The sequence below is a fragment of the Hemiscyllium ocellatum genome, chromosome 4, assembly GCF_020745735.1.
Source record: "Hemiscyllium ocellatum isolate sHemOce1 chromosome 4, sHemOce1.pat.X.cur, whole genome shotgun sequence".
NCBI classification, from domain to species: domain Eukaryota; kingdom Metazoa; phylum Chordata; class Chondrichthyes; order Orectolobiformes; family Hemiscylliidae; genus Hemiscyllium; species Hemiscyllium ocellatum.
Genome location: NC_083404.1, coordinates 73,584,941 through 73,603,583, shown reverse-complemented (window position 1 = coordinate 73,603,583; position 18,643 = coordinate 73,584,941). Strand labels below are relative to the sequence as shown.

At 42.5% G+C, this 18,643-nt stretch overlaps 1 protein-coding gene across 2 annotated transcripts in view; it reads left to right on the top strand.

Moving 5' to 3' along the window:
* The first annotated feature begins 7,725 nt into the window (after positions 1-7,725).
* xkr4 (XK related 4) overlaps positions 7,726-18,643 on the top strand; it is a 459,911-nt gene continuing 448,993 nt past the window's right edge. The window contains exons 1-2 of one of the 2 annotated variants that reach the window (XM_060824333.1): positions 7,726-7,841; positions 7,890-8,402. In XM_060824333.1, the coding sequence (XP_060680316.1) occupies positions 7,726-7,841; positions 7,890-8,402 (629 nt within the window). Of the gene's footprint in view, positions 8,403-18,643 lie in introns of both variants that reach the window. The other variant, XM_060824332.1, reaches the window with a different exon arrangement.

Genomic DNA, 18,643 nt, shown 5'->3' with positions numbered 1-18,643 from the left:
ATATTTTTAAGTGAATCATTTTAGTTGTGACAGGTAAGTATAAGTTTGTGATGGATACATCCACTCCTGTGTCTATTAACATTTCATATTTCCTCCCTTCTATTACTGTGGACATGTAGGTTCTCCCCTCTCCCTTACCCTGACGAATAGGGGCAGCTGGTTGTCAGCTCTGCTGACCTCGGGATTCCCACAGTTCCGCGGTGGTGTTTGGGGGTGCCCCATGCTTTTCCCAGCACACTGCTTCTATGTGTCCTATGCTGTTGCAGTGGCTGCATTATTTTACATTGTTTCCTGCTCTATTCCCTGCTCATGGGGCCCTACATTCCCTAGGAAAGTGTCCCTGTTGGTCAAAGTTATGGCAGGATCATTTTATTCTACTCGCATCTCCATTCCGGTAAGCTGCTTTGTCAGGTCTTGCCTTTATTGCAGGAGCTTCTGCTCCTGCACCCTGCTAGCCCACTCAAGTTGGTCATCATACTCCTGGGACATTATTATTCCCATTTTCAGGATGGCTTTGTGGGCGCTAGAGAGCCCATCTCTAAAAGCTTGGATGAATGCCTGGTCCCCCTGATCTGGGTTTGCTTGCCTTGAGCATTCCTAATAATTCTAAATAATCATCCCCCAGATTCAGAGGTCCTTCCCCTTTAAGTTGCTTAATGGTCGTAATCTTGCTCCAGTTCGTGGGAGCATTTCCTAACACCCTCTGGATATCTTCTTTAAAATTGGTGAAGGGGGCCTGCTGGGTATCTATCTCAGCTGTAAGGGCAACAGCGTGTGTCCACCATCCTCCCCTAAAGTCTAGGGCTGCTGTGGCATTGGGCCCACTAGCTATCTGTCTCCACTTGTTCACTGGGCAAGCTGCCTGGACCAGCTGGTGTATGTCCCTCAGGTGGAGTTGGTACCCTACCCCATAGACTATCCAATTCTTCCCAGAACCTGGTGGTTTTGCTCTGGAGTTGTAATTTGCCCAGGGAGGCTATACTCTGCTGCCTCTCCCCTTGGGTGAACAGTTTATAATTTGCTTTGGTTGTGATTCTGTCCCTCATCTGGTAACAGGCACTAAGTTATACTCTTGCACAGTTCATCCAACAGAAGGAACAATTGATCCCTGTTGGACGGTTTCGTAGGAGGGGAGAGAGTCAATCTCCCTTTCCTCCTGCACTTTTTCTAATCTTTGTTCTAGCTCCTTTATCCTGTCCTCCAGCTCCTCAATTTGTTTTTGGCCTTTTCTCCACCTGCTAGTGTTCAATTAGGCCTGCTAATTGGTACACTAACATTACCCCTATCTTTTTAGTTTTGTTTTGTTTCTGCTTATGTAGCCATTCTTTCTGTTGTGCTAATGTCTGGGATGGATCCCAACTACTTCATTTGCTCTGTCAGTCCTTGTCTGTCTGCCTTGTATTTCTCAATAAGGGAACCTGCAACATCCCCCTTAAAACTTTGAACTGCCATTTAGCTGATTGTGTACCCTAATACCACCAACAATAAAGTGTTCCTAACCAGTGGGGACTTCTCTACCCTGGCCAATAATACTGTCCCAGTGCCATCCATACAGCCGTAGCAGCCTCCTAGCAAGGTGTACTCTCTACTGGTGTGACTTGTCTACCCACCCTGCCACCACTACTAGTTGGTACCTCCTGGTCGACTGGGACTTCTGGCTCAATCAGGTGTGTTCCGTATCATGACTCCTCTACCCTTTCGGCCACTTCTACTGACCCAGCACCTCCCAATAGGCATAGAAACCTACCTCTCCACTGGTGGGACTCTTTACCCTCCCGGCCACTGCCGCTATTCAAGTTCTGTCATTCCGCTACGGACTGACAGAGAATCACGGTTCCTCACAGTGTCTACGCTCCCCACCTTGGTAATGTGTACTCCACTGATGCTTGGCTCCTGGTCAAAGTGATCAGCTCCTCTTCCTCACCACATTGAAAATTACAAGTACAAACAGCACCCAACTTTTAACTTTAATTGGACTCCGCGTTGTTTGCCCTTACAGGTCCAATCTTACTTGACTTTGCCACTTGTGCTTCACAACACCTGGTGCCCTCAGCCCCTCAATTTCCACTTCAAATCCCAACCTACGCGTGGGGATGCTACCTGTATTAACAACCGATTTAGGGCAGGGCTTTTGAGACAGGCACTACCTTGTCCTCTGTCTGTTTCAGCACATGAAGCACATTCTTACAACAGTTAATACAGTTAACACTTATTCTCCACACACATGCATTTAAAACATTTTATAACTCCATACTGTAGCAAATCAGACATTACAATCAGTATACCTTTTAAACCATGTTGCTGGCCCGGTCTGACTCTTCCCATTTGCAGGTACAAATTGATTCTTAGCTCAGTTGCCTGATCGTGGCCTTCGACCAGGACAGCAGTAATAAGAATCCTACTTCCAGCGCCAGTTGTGGGGAAAATCATTAGCCTCGGAGTCAGAGTCGGGGTTCAATGACAGAGTTTATTGTGCAAGGAAATACCAGAGCTCTGGGGAGAAAAAGACACCAACAGTACAATGGTCAGCTGCAAGTCTTCTCTCAACCAGGAGCACATCTCAAGGTACTTTTACACAACTTGTGATATAATAGATCAGTGATGAGTTATTGTCTCTGTAACATGGTTTGTTTATTGTAAACATTACAGAATTGTTAATACTTTTGGTGCAGTCATTGTCAGTTCCAGCGCAGCCTTTGTGATTTTAGCACAGTTGTTGTCAGTTTCAGCGCAGACATTGTCAGTTTCAATGTCTGCGTGGAAGTCCATTGCTGTAGTAATGAGCGCTAATCACTCTTCCTGAGAAGGATGATTACTACAGCTCTGGCTATTATCACTCTGTATTGAGTCCATATCAGACTTTTAACATTTCTATCAAAGGTGTTGGCTGGACCCAGACACTTCGGGGACAGTGTACGCTACTCATGTGTATTCTCTCCTCCATCCACTTAAACTACTCAACTAGATTGTGAGTGCGTTGTGCTGGCATTCTGGTGGCCCCAAGCAGTGTCTGGGTTTGCTCTGCTGTCTCTCTCCATATTATTTGACCTGTCCCACCTGTCAACCTTCCTTCCCACCTATCTACTCCACCCTCCTCTCTGACCTAGCACTTTTACCCCACCTCCACCCACCTATTGCACTCTCAGCTACAGCCCCATCCCACTCCCATTTATCTCTCCACCCCCGAGGCTCCTAGCCTCATTTCTGATGAAGGGTACCATCCCAAAACATTGATTTTCCTGCTCCTCAGATGCTGCCTGATCTGCTTTGGTTTTCCAGCAACACACTCTCAAGCCTGGGTAGATCAGTCATGATCATATTGAATGGCAGGGCAAGCTTGACAGATTGAATGGCCTACTTCTCCCAGCACTTATGTTCTTATCTCCTGAATCCTACGTCACATTCATTTTAACACTGTCGTACCTACCATTCATCAAGGCTCATGGTTTACTATTCCAGTATTGCAGGCACCATGTTCCCTCAATGGTTCACACCACCTCAGCCTCCCAGACTACTGACCCATCCTGCCCTCTGAACATCCAGTAGCCTCACTCAGGGACCTTAACACCTTTTCTGATTGACAAACTTTCTGACTAACATTGCCAAACATGACAAGTCATCTGGATATTTATTTGTGCCAAAGGCAAGACAAAGCAGATATGCAATGAACATCCAGGTAGACATAAAATGAGTAGGCACTAAAGAGCTTGCAGGGGTGTGGTGCTGGAAAAACTCAGCTGGTCAGGCAGCATCCGAGCAGCAGGAGAATCGACGTTTCAGGCAAAAGCCCTTCATCAGGATTCCTGATGAAGGGCTTTTGCCTGAAACATCTATTCTCCTGCTTCTCAGATGCTGCCTGACCTGCTGTGCTTTTCCAGCACTACACTCCCAACTCTACTCTTCAGCATCTGCAGTCCTCACTTTCACCTACTAAAAGAGCATGCTATGTATCTTGAGATGTATCCTGTATAATTCATGATATGGGTACCTAATGTATGTAGAAGAGTAGAACCCCTTCAGTGTGGAAACAGGCCATTTGGCCCAATAAGTTCACATTAACTGTCCAAAGAGCATCCCACTCTATCCCTTCAATCCTGCATTTCTCATAGCTAATCCACCTAGCTGACACATTCTGGATATCATGGACAATTTAGCATGGCCTATCCACCTAGCTTGCACAGCTTTGGACTGTGGTTAGAAACCAAAGTGCCTGGAAGAAACCCATGCAGACATGGGGAAAATGTGCAAACTCCACACAGACAGTCACCCAAGACTGGAATTGACCCTGGATCCTGAGCGCTGTGAGGCAGTGTGCTTATCATTGAGCCACTATGCCATCCTGTGTGTAAAACAGCCAGGCAGCACAATTGCAATTTTCAGTGATAGTGAACTCCAAAGTGCATTATTGTAGTGCTGAATTGTGTTAAAAGTGAGTTCCAAATGAGCCCTGATGATATTGTGAAGCTGGTGTTTTGCCAATTCTTGCCTCCATGGATGAAAGGTGCAGATAGTCACTGCACATGGAATAGGCCCAGAGATCATAAGATGTTGGAACAGAAGTAGGCTATCTGGTCCATCAGGTTTGCTTCTTCTTTCAATGAAATCATGGCTGATCTAATAATCCTCAATCCTGAGATGGTAAGAAATGCTGGACAAGATGGACACCTGGGGATGATACCAGCAGTTTCAGCGACTCGGTACCTGGTCAGTCTTTCATGCCTGAAATTGGCGCTGTTCTAATTTTTCTCTGCTTCGAGAGAAAATAGCAGACCTCACATAATTGAGATATGCAATAGGCCTCTCACCACTCACTAGTGAAATTCTAAATGCTATTATCTCTCAATGTCAAGAATCTGATTTTTCCAACATATTTTACCAACTGACTCATCATTGACCACATTGTTTAGGGACTGGGGCGATTCCACCCAATATATCAGAACAAGTAAGCATTCCCATATAAAACATTTCCATTCAGCACACCATGTAATCTGAACCTTCCTATTATTATTACTCCAGTTCTCTGTCACATACCTCTATTGATTTCTTTACATTCTTCTAAGCTGTTTAAATAAAATTTGAAGCAAGCTTAAGGAACATCTTAAATTGAGTCAAAGAGCTTTACAAGTTTTTGGCCTTAATAGTCTTTAGCAATATAATATTTTAATCACGCTTACCTTTAAGGATTTGCTATTCTTCACCATCTGTTCAGTGCATGCGATAACTTTTTTTCCATGGCTGATTAACACATATGCTGTTTAACATGGAACAAGCCTACATAGTAGCTTCCAGGCTAATGTGTGATTGTGTACATGAATGGTTCAGCAGAAACATTAACTCAACCAATAGCTCTGAATTTCTTCCTCTCAAGAAGTGGAATGAAATGTGTTACCATTTCTGGTGGTGATTGGATAGAGTAGGTGGATTCTGGAATCTAGGAGCTGCCATTTGGAGCTATGTTGGCAAAGTAGCACATGGTGTCATCCTGATTCATTTAGCACACTCCTGAATCTAGCTTTCATCCTTTCCTTTCTACTTCTTGGTCTTTCACCTCTCATACATTCCCACAATCTTGATGTTTTTTGCTGCTGTTTAATTTATTTTCCCACTTTTTTTGTGTACATACGTTACCCTTCCTCTTATTCTGTTTTGTTTTAAATGCCATTTTATTTGTGATGTATTCCAGTCCTAACAGTATGCTCTTTCATCAAATGCTGACTTACCTACTGATTATTTCCTCCATTTTTCTCTTGGTTTTAGATTTTCATTCTTAAATGTTTTTGACTGCTTCTTAAGAATCTAATAACAAGCTGAAGGGTTCAAGCCTCAGTGCTTACAATAATATTTATCTTCTTCAAAAAAACATTATTTGTGTTTATTAGAGACATCTGTTAGAGACAAAAAAAACTGCAGATGCTGGAAACCAAGAGCAGGAGGCTGAAAGAACACAGCCAGCCAGGCAGCATCAGGAGCATTTGGGTGTAACCCTTCTTCTGCATTGTGGGTGGGTGTAAGGAGAGCTGCAGATAAAGAGGGTAGGGGTAGGTGGTGACGTGGGGATAGGTGGATACAGTTAGAAGGTATGATCTGGTTGGTCAATGGGAGGGATGAATCCGTAGGTGACTGAGAGAAATGGTAGGGAATGGGAGGAGCTAGGAAGGGAGTCAGGGATGGGAAGGGATGTTATTTGAATTTGGAGAACTCAATGTTGAGTTCTCTGGGCTATAGACTGCCCAAGCAGCAGATGAGATGTTGTTCCTCCAATTTGCAATTTGATTCATTGCGACAATGTAGGAGACCAAGGATGGTCACATTGGTAAGGAGTGAGAAGGGGAATTAAAATGGGTGGTGACAGGAAGGTCCGGTCAGCCCCTGCCAGCCTGGCTGAGATGCTCGGTGAAACATTCCTTAAGTTTACATTTAATGTCCTCAATGCAGAGATTATCACATCAGGAGCACTGGATACAGTAAACTAGGTTGGAGGAAAGGCAGGTGAACCTCCGTCTCACCTGGAAGGACTATTTGGGGCCCTAGACGGAGATAAGGGTGATGGTAGAAAGGCAGGTTTTGCATTTTTTCCAGTTACGGGGAAAGTACCTGGGAGTTCAATGGGTTGGTGGGGAGAGTGGTGCCAACCAAGGATTGACAAATTCTGCCTTGCAGAAGGCAGAGAGGGGTGAGGAGGGGAAGATGTCCTGGGTGGTATCTAGTTGGAGTTGATGGAAGTGTTTAAGAATCATCCTCCAGTCACCGTCCATTTTAATTCCGTTTCCCACTCCTTTTTTGACATGACCATCCTTGGCCTCCTTCATTGCCACAATCAATCAAACCACAAATTGTAAAAACAACACCTCATATCCCGCTTGACCAGCCTACAAGCCCAGAAAATTCAACATTGATTTCTCCAATTTCAAACAACCTCCCTTCCCACCCCCCACCCCCGGGCCCTTCCCAGCCCCTCCCACTCCCTGCCAATTCCTCTCAGCCACCTATCGGATTCATCCCTCCCAACGACCAACCAGGTCATGCTTGCTACCTGTCTCCACCTATCAGCACCTCCCCACCCCGCCCCAACCCCCTTTATCTGCAGCGACGTTTGACTTTTTTTTAATTGTCAAGCTTCCTATTCTGAATATATATTTACTACACAATGTTACTTTATTTGTGAAACCAGCAAATATTTTATTTGTACTACTGATTGTAATTGTTTTGCCTGACAAAATTGTATTGCTTTCGATAATGCTGTATTAATAAGCGCTATTTACAGGCAGAAGTTACTGTCAGATCAAAGGTCAATGGATTTGCAACATTTTGTACGAAGATCTCAATAAATTCATGTACTTAAAATAACCATATTTTGAGTTCTCGTATTTTTTTCTGTGGAATTAGGAATTATTTTGAAATAAAAGCAGAAAATGTTGCATGTTCACAGTAGGTTTGTCTACATTGTGGAGAAAAGAGCATGTTAAGAGTTCAGTTGGGGGTAGCTTTCCTTAGAACTCAAGTTTGTGTGAATGCCTATTCGGTGAGAGTGATGACAGCATCTTTCTTTGCAATAGGCAGGTCTCTCCATCAGGGAGAGATAGCGGAAGTTTAGTGCTATCTAACCAGTTTCACATACCGGAAGTGGAGGTCGCCCTATTCACTGACGGCACCAGAGAGAGAGGTGAGAGGAAACCAGGAAAGGATCGAGAGAGGGAGTGGAGGAGGAGGGGGACCGGCAGTCTGATGGCTGCCAAGTCGGACGGACTGTTAAAGATGAAGAAGAAGAGCGACGTGGCTTTTACCCCTTTGCAGAATTCGGAGCATTCATGTTCGAAGCAGCATCAGGACCATGGACAGCAGCAGCAACAGCCGCAGGAGGAGGACGAGCACGAGCAGGAACGGGAAAGGGTGAGCGTAGCGCCCGGCTCAGCGGAGTTGTCCTCCCGCTGCTGCACGGGGCTGTGCCGGGGTCGCTGCCCGCGCTTCGCCCGACACCAGAGGTACACCCTATGGGACGGCCTGTGGATCGTGGCCGCGGTGACTGTCTATTTCTCCGACGTTGGCACGGACGTGTGGCTGGCCGTGGACTATTACCTACATTCCCGTTACTGGTGGTTCGGATTGACTCTCTTCTTCGTGGTGCTGGGCTCCCTGTCCGTGCAGGTCTTCAGCTTCAGATGGTTCATCCACGACTTCGGCGCTAACAACGGAGCCGGTGCCCACAGCAGCAGCCCAGTGGATGGCAAGTTACTGAGCAGCGCTGGGGGAGGTGGTGAGACCGACGCCCGATCTCCACAACGTCAGCCTTCTACCACAAGGACCAAGAACATCGGCAAAGGCAACAAGGCATCTTCATGTTCCTTCTGCATTTGGCTCCTTCAATCAGTCATCCACATCCTTCAGCTGGGGCAGCTCTGGAGGTAACCTACACTCATAATACCAAATCACTGTAGCAATAGCTATGGGAAAAGCAAACCACGTAGCACATGCAGTAACACAAACCAAAATCTGCTAATGTAAGCTGGCCCTTCAGTAATTGTCATTCCATTTCTCCAGTACAAATCACCCTGACACTTGTCCTGTAAAGGTCTGGAAGTGCGGACAAATTCAAAATTATTCAAGATGCTAATTGTTTGTTAATGTTGATGGTTTGGCGTCATTTTAGTGTCAATGCATTCAACCATTCAGAATATTGTTATCAGTGAGATCTGTGCTAGATGTTGCTTTGTTGGTTGCTTTGTGAGGACACAATTCTGCACCATTTAAAGAATGTTGTCATACCTCTCGGGAGACCGGAAGTGTTCACATGTAGCGTTCGGGGCTATTCTTTTAAATTTGCAGATTTTGAAAAAAAAACATTTCTTGCTGATGCAGGATTTGCATCTGATCTTTAGTCCACCTACCTAATATTGTAAGGTTGATGAAAAGTATTGGCATTATTGCAGCAAAGCCGTATTAAATATTCGCCTGAATGATTTGTGCACCATATACGCATTAGGACTTCCTTAAATATTATTTTCTGTACACATCATGACTTCCAATTGAAAAGCTAAGCGTTTCTATAAGAATATTTTGCAAAACACTCTAACGTCAGTTCACGGGGTAAAATACCGATAATCTTCCAGTTTAATAACGCTATTAAATTATTTTATAACTGAAGTGAATACTGCGCAGATTAGACTTGAGCTTTAAACGGACCTGTGCGTGGATTCTGCATTAGCTGTGATCCTTTGGACTACAAATAGATTCCAGTCATGATCGTTCCCCTATAATTAATCAGTACTGCTGTTTCCATACTTATTATTGCTGGGTACTTCAATTCGTTTAGTCAACTAGTAATTTTGTGATTATGTTCGGTGTTAGATTATGCATTGCACTTTGTGAGTCTGATACATGTGCGAAAATAATCCATACGCTGCTTAGAAATAGACACGAGTATTTTGTGTTTGTAGCTATTATTCAGAAACCTGCTGCATAAATTTAACATTTATCTGAGAGAAAGAATTGTCGATGTGTCCTTTAGTCGTAAGTATTTGTTACAGAAAGACGGCTACGGTTCAATGACAGGCTGGGAATATCTGAGAAGATAAAGGTTGAAAATATTGAATTGGTGTTTGTTCATACATTTTGAATATAACATTAATTTCCAAAGTGACTCTGTCAACTCTATAAATGGTATTAAGTCACATTCTAGCTTACTACATTGCTTTAAAAATAAAACAAACTTGAATTTTAGATATTAATTGATGTTATCAAATTAACTCATCCACAAAATAGTGGTTTTTTTCTCAGATAGAATTTGAACTTTAATAACACTTTCCTCGAAAAAAATTGAATGATATCCATTTTGTCATATACTATTTCCTCCTATTTCAAAAGAATATTTTAAAATGTAATTGCAATAAATCACCAGCAGACCAATACATTACCATTGGCCTTTCGTGACTTTAAAAGAGCACAGTTCAGAACTACTTTATGGCATGAGCTATTTTACCAATATTAGTATATTAGTAAGCCACAGCTGCTCAGTTCTATATTGTTATTTCGGGGTCATTACTCGTGTTGTGCGTGAAAGTGATTTTTCACATCACAGACCATTAAATTCTAATTGTAAGGTGTGATGTAATTTTCGTCCACAAGTTATGACATGATTAACACTACTGTGGCACAGTTGATCGGTTTAGAAATGCAACATAATTTATCACCTGATTAATTATATATTAGGCAGAATTCTATCACAAAATCATATGGTAATATTTGTTCATAGCCTTTGGTTACAATCACCAATATATTTTAATTTTAAAGCCATTTGTTTCATACCTTATAAAAAGGTATGACAACATTTCTAAAATGCAAGAGAATAAGTATCATCGGGGTTAAGGTTTGATTAAATGTTTATTAGAATGGAGACTGTACTGTTGCAAGATTGGGAATATTTCTTAACTCTTATGAAGTATTCCTTTAGATGGTCTCCATGCGTTAAATGTACACATAACATAACCTATCCTAGAACATTGTATTCTTCAGATTCCTTTATTCATAAAATACAGTCAGACTGAAACTCATGCAAGATAACCATACATGAGCAAGACATAAAAATCTGATGTAACAATGCAATTTACTTGAACAAAAGCTCCCAGTGCAAGGAAAAAATATTGCTACAATATTGAGGTTTTAATACCCAATAAACATAATCAGTCAATCTACTGACAGTTGTAGAAGAAAGAATAAAGTATAAATATTTTGTGTGGAATTATTTCATGAATGCTTTTACTTAGATCAAATTGCATGCCAAATGTATTAAAATATAACAAGTTTGAACTGTTTGGGAGGAATAGATATTAAACTTATCCGAATTCAAACACATGCAATTCAGGGTCTTCCACAAAATGCCCAATAACCATGAAATCAGAATTACACTACATGGTGTAAGGGCTTATTACACTTAGTCAAGTTCCTTACGATTTTGTAACACTAATCAAAATTCATCATTACCATATCAGAACAAGTTAAAAATGTAAATAACTTCTCATCCTACATGAATGACATTAGGTAGCATAACTAGGTGAACATTTTAACAAAAGCAGAATATGATGCTTATGAAGATATAAGTAAACAGTTGCGATAATGTTTTGCTGATCCATTTTTTTTTCACACTTTGAAAGCAGGTTCACCAGTTGTGTGCTTGCTGAGAAGAGATATAGTACGATGTAAATCATTGCACAGTAGTAATCTTTGAACCTGTAGTGTGACAAAGAGCAGAGCATATAATCTCTTCAGAATATTGCAAGGAAGAGCAAATGGAAAGTGATGTGGCCAAGACAGTAGCCCTGGATATCTTCATCAATGTGAAGCTCACTTAGGTTTCACTATTTGACACAAAAGCCACTTACTCCAAAATTACATTAACACCAAAAGTCTTGTAAAGAAATCACCATTGTGATGTTAGTTTATGTCATAGTCATTATAATTGAAATGTCTCCTTGCCAGGCAATATCCAGAAATTGCAAACATGGGAAAATGGATAAAATAAAATATATATGTTGCTTAAAAATTAAAAAGAAATAAAACATATCAATCTCCTAGTGTGCAGCACACCCAACATTCATTATTGTGTATCTACACTCTTTATTTTTTTAAAACATTTTACCATTCCTGTGCTAGAGACAAACAGCTCAAGCCCTGTTCTGACTGCTAAGATTATCATGCTCTGGGTTTTGGAGTCGTTGAAGGACCTGCCAAAGATTATTCCACCTGCACAATGTTACACTCAGGCATCAGCACCCAAACTGGATGTGAAATATTGACTGAGAGTGGGATGAAGTAGTTGAGAAGTAGAAGTGCTGCAAGAAAAGTACTCACTTCTATATTTCCTTTCACATCATCCCTCTAAAGATTGGCTGCAATTTGCTGTTAACATTGAGTGGAGAACATCTTGCTGCAAGTCTGTGGGATGAGGAGCAAGCAAGGCTAGAGTTTCAATTATTCTGTTTAAACTGATATTCATTAAGGGCTGCATGCATTCATCCATGTAGTCACTTATTGCATGATGAAGACATTATCACAAAGGCCAGTGACGCTCATGCCTGAGACAGACTTCTTTGTCTCTGCAAGTAATATACAAGTGGAATACCTGTGGATTATTGTATATTCTCTGCTCATTCACTGAAATGTATCCAATTTATTAACTGCTCCGAAGGATCAACAACTATGTGAACTTCAGCATAGTTTGGACTGTTGTTGTGGTTCTGTTCACCGAGGTAGGAATTTGTGTTGCAGACGTTTCGCCCCCTGTCTAGGTGACATCCTCAGTGCTTGGGAGCCTCCTGTGAAGTGCTTCTTTGATCTTTCCTCCGGCATTTGCAGTGGTTTGAATCTGCCACTTCCGGTTGTCAGTTCCAGCTGTCCGTTGCAATGGTCAGTAAGCACATTGACCTGGACCCAATGTACCGACCACTGCAACAGACAGCTGGAACTGACAACCGGAAGCAGCAGATTCAAACCACTACAAATGCCGGAGGAAAGGTCACAGAAGTGCTTTACAGGAGACTCCCAACCACTTAGGATGTCACCTAGACAGGAAATGAAACATCTGCAAAACAAATTCCCAGCTCGGCGAACAGAACCACAACAACGAGCACCCAAGCTACAAATCATCTCACAAACATTGAATAATTTGGACTATGCTATAGACTTTCTACTACTTTCTCTGTCTTCTCCATAAGCTCTCACTCACAGTGACTTGTGAATCACCATATAAAAACCTAACAATCTACATTGCTACTTCCGTAAAAGTGTGGGTGCCTCAAGGTTCCTTTAAAGGTGTCGAAAGTCTGGCTCTGGGAACACAGGTCAGGCAGCAAATGATGAGCAGAAAAGTGGATGTTTCAGTCATAAGCCCTTCATCAGGAATGTGGAAGCAGAAGAGATTGAGAGATAAATGGGGTGGGGGTGGGGGTGGGCTGGGTGGTAAGGTCGCTGGGAAGGCGATAAGTGGATGCAGGTGGGGGGTGATAGTGATAAGTTGGTGGGATTGGAACAGATAGTTGAGAAGGAAAATGGATGGGTACAACAGTTCAAGAGGGCTATGCCAAGTTGAGGGGTTGGATCTGAGATGAAGTGTGAGGAGGGGAGATTTGAAAACTAATGAAGTTGATGTTGATGCCATGCAGTTGAAGTGTCCCAAGGCAGAAGATGAGGTGTTCTTAATCTAGTTATCAGATGGCTTTAATTTGGCAGTGGAGGAGGTCCTTGGGGGAATGGGAGGGGGAGTTGAAGTGGTCAGCCTCAGGGTTGTTTGGTGCGTGTGTCCCAGAGATGTTCTCTGAAATGCTCCATGAATTGGGGTCCTATCTCCCTGATAGAAAGGAAGATTAGATTAGATTCCCTATAGTGTGGAAAAGGCTTTTTGGCCCAACTAGTCCACACCGACCCTCCGAAGAATAATTCACCCAGACCTATTCTCCCTAACTAATGCACTTAACTTTATGGACAATTTAGCATGACCAATTCACCTAACCTGCACCTCTTTGGAGATCATATTGAGAGTAACCGACACAGTATTGAGGTCGGTGGAAGGTCTCCACAACAACAGGGACCCAGGATGCCAACCCATGGAGATGAAAGATGTGAAATAAAACCATCAATACATAAAAAAAATTTAATTGATCATTGTGCTCAAAATCATATTTCGCTTGCTCCTGACATCAAATCAAAATGTGTGAATTTTGTAGGCCAAGTGGCGGCTGATATTCAGTTTTGTCTACAAGTAGCTGGGAGGCCCTCATCTCTCCTTCTCAGCCCAAGAATGGGGAGACTGCACTGCTGTCAGTTGTGAAATGACTAAAGGGTCACATCTAGTATTCTGCTCCTCCTTTGTGTTCTGCACTATCCTCCTCCAAATAGGGAATGAATAGGAAAGTAAGTGTGAATAAGGATAAGAGATAGGTGGAGAGCATTTGCTGATCGTGGTTTATGCTAAGTAAAGTTCATATCAGACAAATGCCAGGCAATAACCATTTCCAACAAAAGAAAATCTAATCATCTCCCCTTGATATCCAATAAGATAATTATTGCTGAGCTCCTGATGAAGAGTTTATGCTCGAAATGTTAACTCTCCTGCTCTTTGGATACAGCCTGACCAGCTGTGCATTTCTAGAACCACACTCTTCAATCCTCACTATCAACGTCCAGGCACACATCATTGACCAGAAATTGACCTGAACCATCGATGTGAATACTACGGTTACAAGAGCAGATCATTGACTAAGACCTCTGATGCAAGTAATTCAGCTCCTGTGCCCCAAATGTCTACTTGCTATCAGCAAAGAATGTAATGGAATACTTATCACTTATCAGGATGGATGCAGCTCCAACAACACTGTTCAGCAAAGTCAAGATAATGTGGCTTACCTCACTGGTATCTCATCTACACATGATGCATTCAGTCCCACCACCAACAAGGCTCAGTCATAGCTATGTGAACCATCTGAAAAATGCACTGCAGCCACGTAGTGTCATAGAGTCATAGAGATATACAACACCAAAACTGACCCTTCAATCCAAATCGTTCATTCCGGATATCCTAAACTAATCTATTCATATGTGCCAGCACTTGGCCCATATTCCTCTAAACCCTTCTTATTTGTGTACCCACCAACAAGCCTTTTAAATGTTGTGATTATAGCAACCTCCACCATTTCCTCTAGCAGCTCATTCCATACACATACCACCCTCTGCATGAAAAAATTACCCCTTTGAGCACTTCTAAATGTTCTCTCTCTCACCCTAAACCTATGCCCTCTAATTCTGGACTCCCCCATCCCAGGGAACAGACTGTCTATTTGCCCTATCCATGCCTCTCATGATTTTATAACCTTTATAAGGCCACCCCTCAGCCTCCTACACTCCAGGAAAAACAGCCCCAGCCTATTCAGCCTCTCCCTATAGGTCAACCCTCGTAACAACCTTGTAAATCATCTCTGAACACTTTCAAGTTTCACAACATCTTTCCCATAGGAGAGAGACCAGAATTGTACACAATATTCCAAAAGTTGTCTAACCAATGTCCTGCACAGCCATAACATGGTCTCCCAACTCCTATACTCAATGCTCTGCTCAATAAAGAAAAGTATACCAAATGCCTTCTTTCTGTGACTCCACTTTTAAGGAATTATGACCCTATACTCCAAAGTCTCTGTATTCAGCAACACTCCCCATTAAGTACATAAGGCCTGCCCTGAATTGCCTTTCCAAAATGTAGCACCTCACATTTATCAAAATTAAACTCCGTATGCGACTCCTTGGCCCATTGACCCACTTAATCAAGATTCTGTTGCACTCTGAGGTAGCCATTTTCGCTGTCCACTACATCTCCAATTTGGTGTCATCTGCAGACTTACAGATTATACCTCCTATGTTCACATCAAAATAGTTTGTACAAATGACAAAAAGCAGTGGACCCATCACTGATCCTTGTGGCAGTTTTTTGAAGAAGTAACAAAGAGGATTGATGAGGGCAGAGCAGTAATGTGATCTATCTGGACTTCAGTAAGGTGTTCGACAAGGTTCCCCATGGGAGACTGATTATCAAGGTTAGACTTCATGGAATACAGGGAGAACTAGCCATTTGGATACATAACTAGCTCAAAGGTAGAAGACAGAAGGTGGTGGTGGAAGATTGTTTTTCAGACTGGAGGCCTGTGACCAGTGGAGTGCCACAAGGATCGGTGCTGGGTCCTCTGCTTTTTGTCATTTACATAAATGATTTGGATGTGAGCATAAGAGGTACAGTTAGTAAGTTTGCAGATGACACCAAAATTGGAGGTGTAGTGGACAGTGAAGAGGGTTACCTCAGATTACAACAGGATCTGGACCAGATGAGCTAATGGGCTGAGAAGTGGCAGATGAGGTTTAATTCAGATAAATGCAAGGTGCTGCATTTTGGGAAAGCAAATCTTAGCAGGACTTATACACTTAATGGTAAGGTCGTAGGGAGTGTTGCTGAACAAAGAGACCTTGGAGTACAGGTTCATAGCTCCTTGAAAGTAGAGTTGCAAGTAGTTAGGATAGTGAAGAAGGCATTTGGCATGCTTTCCTTTATTGGTCAGAGTATTGAGTATAGGAGTTGGGAGGTCATGTTGCAGCTGTACAGGACACTGGTTAGGCCACTTTTGGAATATTGTGTGCAATTCTGGTCTCCTTCCTATCAGAAAGATGTTGTGAAACTTGGAAGAGTTCAGAAAAGATTTACAAGGATGTTGCCAGGGTTGGAGGATTTGAGCTATAGAGAGAGGCTGAATTGGCTGGGGCTGTTTTCCCTGGAGCATCAGAGGCTGAGGGGTGATCTTATAGAGGTTTACAAAATTATGAGGGGCATGGATAAATAGACAAAGTCTTTTCCCTGGGGTTGGTGAATCCAAACTAGAGGGCATAGGTTTAGGGTGAGAGGGAAAAGATATAAAAGAGACCTAAGGGGCAACGTTTTCATGTAGAGGGTGGTACGTGTATGGAATGAGCTGCCAGAGGAAGTGGTGGAGGCTGGTACAATTGCAACATTTAAGAGGCATTTGGATGCGTATATGAATAGGAAGGGTTTGGAGGGATCTGGGCCGGGTGCTGGCAGGTGGGACTAGATTGGATTGGGATATCTGGTCGGCATGGACGGGTTGGACCAAAGGATCTGTTTCTATGCTGTACATCTCTATGACCACTGGTCACAGGCTTCTAGTCTGAAAGGCAAACTTCTCTCAGCACCCTCTGTATTTTGCCTTCTTGCTAGTTCTGTAAGCAAATGGCTAGTTCTCCCTGCATTCCATGTGATCTAACCTTGGTACCCAGTCTACCATAACGAATCTTGTCAAACGCCTTACTGAAGTCCATTTAGATCAAGTCCACCAGTCTGTCCTCATAAATCCTCTTCATTAATTCTTCAAAAAATCAATCAAGTTTGTGAGAGATGATTTCCCATGCACAAAGCCATGACGACTATTCTTAATCAGTCCTTGCCTGTGCCTGTCCCTCAGAATTCCCTCTAACAACTTGCCCACCACCAATATCAGGCTCACTGGTCTATATTTCCCTGGCTTTTCCCTACCACTTTTCTTAAGTAGTGGCAACACATTAGCCAGCCTCCAATCTTCTGGCACCTCACCTGTGACTATCAATGATACAAACATCTCAGCAAGGGGCCCATTAATCACTTCCCTAGCTTTCCCACAGAATTCTAGGATACACCTGAACAGATCCTGGAGATATAACCACCTTTATGTATTTAAGACATCCAGCACCTCCTCTTCTATAATATGAACATTTTTCAAGATGTCACCATCTATTTTCCCACATTATATATCATTCATGTCCTTCTCCACAGCAAACACTAATTCAAAATACTCATTTAGTATTTCCCGCATCTCCTGTGGCTCCACACGTAGGCTGCCTTGCTGATCTTTGAGGGGTCCTAACCTTTCCCTCATTATGCTTTTGTCCTTAATGTATTAATAAAATCCCTTATTATTCTCCTTAACCTTATTTACCAAAGCTATCTCATGCCCCTTTTTTGCCCTCCTGATTTCTCTCTTAAGTATATTCCTACTGCCCTTATGTTTTTTCTGAGGATTCACTCGATCTCTCCTGTCTATACCTGACATAGGCTTCCTTCTTTTTCTTGACCAAAACATCAATTTCTCTAGTTTTCCAACATTCCCTATACCTCCAGCCTTGCCTTTCACCCTAACAGGAATATAATTTCTCTGGATTCTCATTATCTCAAGTTTATGGGCTTTCCATTTTCCAGCTTTCCTGTTACTTATGAACATCCATCCCCAACTGACTATTGAAAGTTCTTGCCTAATACTGTCAAAATTAGTCTTCTTCTGATTTAGAACTTTAACTTTCAGATCCTGTCTATCCTTTCCATCACTATTTTAAAACTAATAGAATTATGGTTGCTGGCCCCAATCACCTCAGTCACCTGCCCTGCTTTATTTCCCAAGAGTAGGTCAAGTTTTGCACCTTCTCTAGTAGGTACATCCACATAGTGAATCAGAAAATTTTCTTGTACGCACCTAACAAATTCCTCTCCATCTAAACCCTTAACACTATGGCAGTCCCAGTCTATGTTTGGAAAGTTAAAAATTCCCTACCATAACCAGTCTGTCATTTCTGCAGATAACTGAGACCTCCTTACAAATTTGTTTCTAATTTCCCTCTGACTGTTGGGGTGGGTATCTATAGTACAATCCCAATGAAGTGATCATCCCTTTCTTATTTCTCAGTTCTGCCCAAATAACTTCACTGGATGTATTCCCAGGAATATACTTCCAAAGTGCATCCGTAATGTTATCCCTTATCGAAAACACTAATCTACCTCCTCTCGTCCCCACTTTTTATTCTTCCTATAGCATTTTTATCCTAGAATATTAAGCTACCAGTCCTTCCCTGAGCCACATCTCTGTATTTGCTATGATATTCCAGTCCCATGTTCCTAATCGTGCCCTGAGTTCTTCTGCCTTACCTGTTAGGCCTCTTGCATTGAAATAAATGCTGTTTAATTTATCAGTCCTACCTTGTTGTCTGCCTTGTTCCTGCCTGCTCTGACTGTTTGACTTGCTCTTTTTCCCAACTGTACCAGTCTCAGACAGATCTCTTTCCTCATCATCTT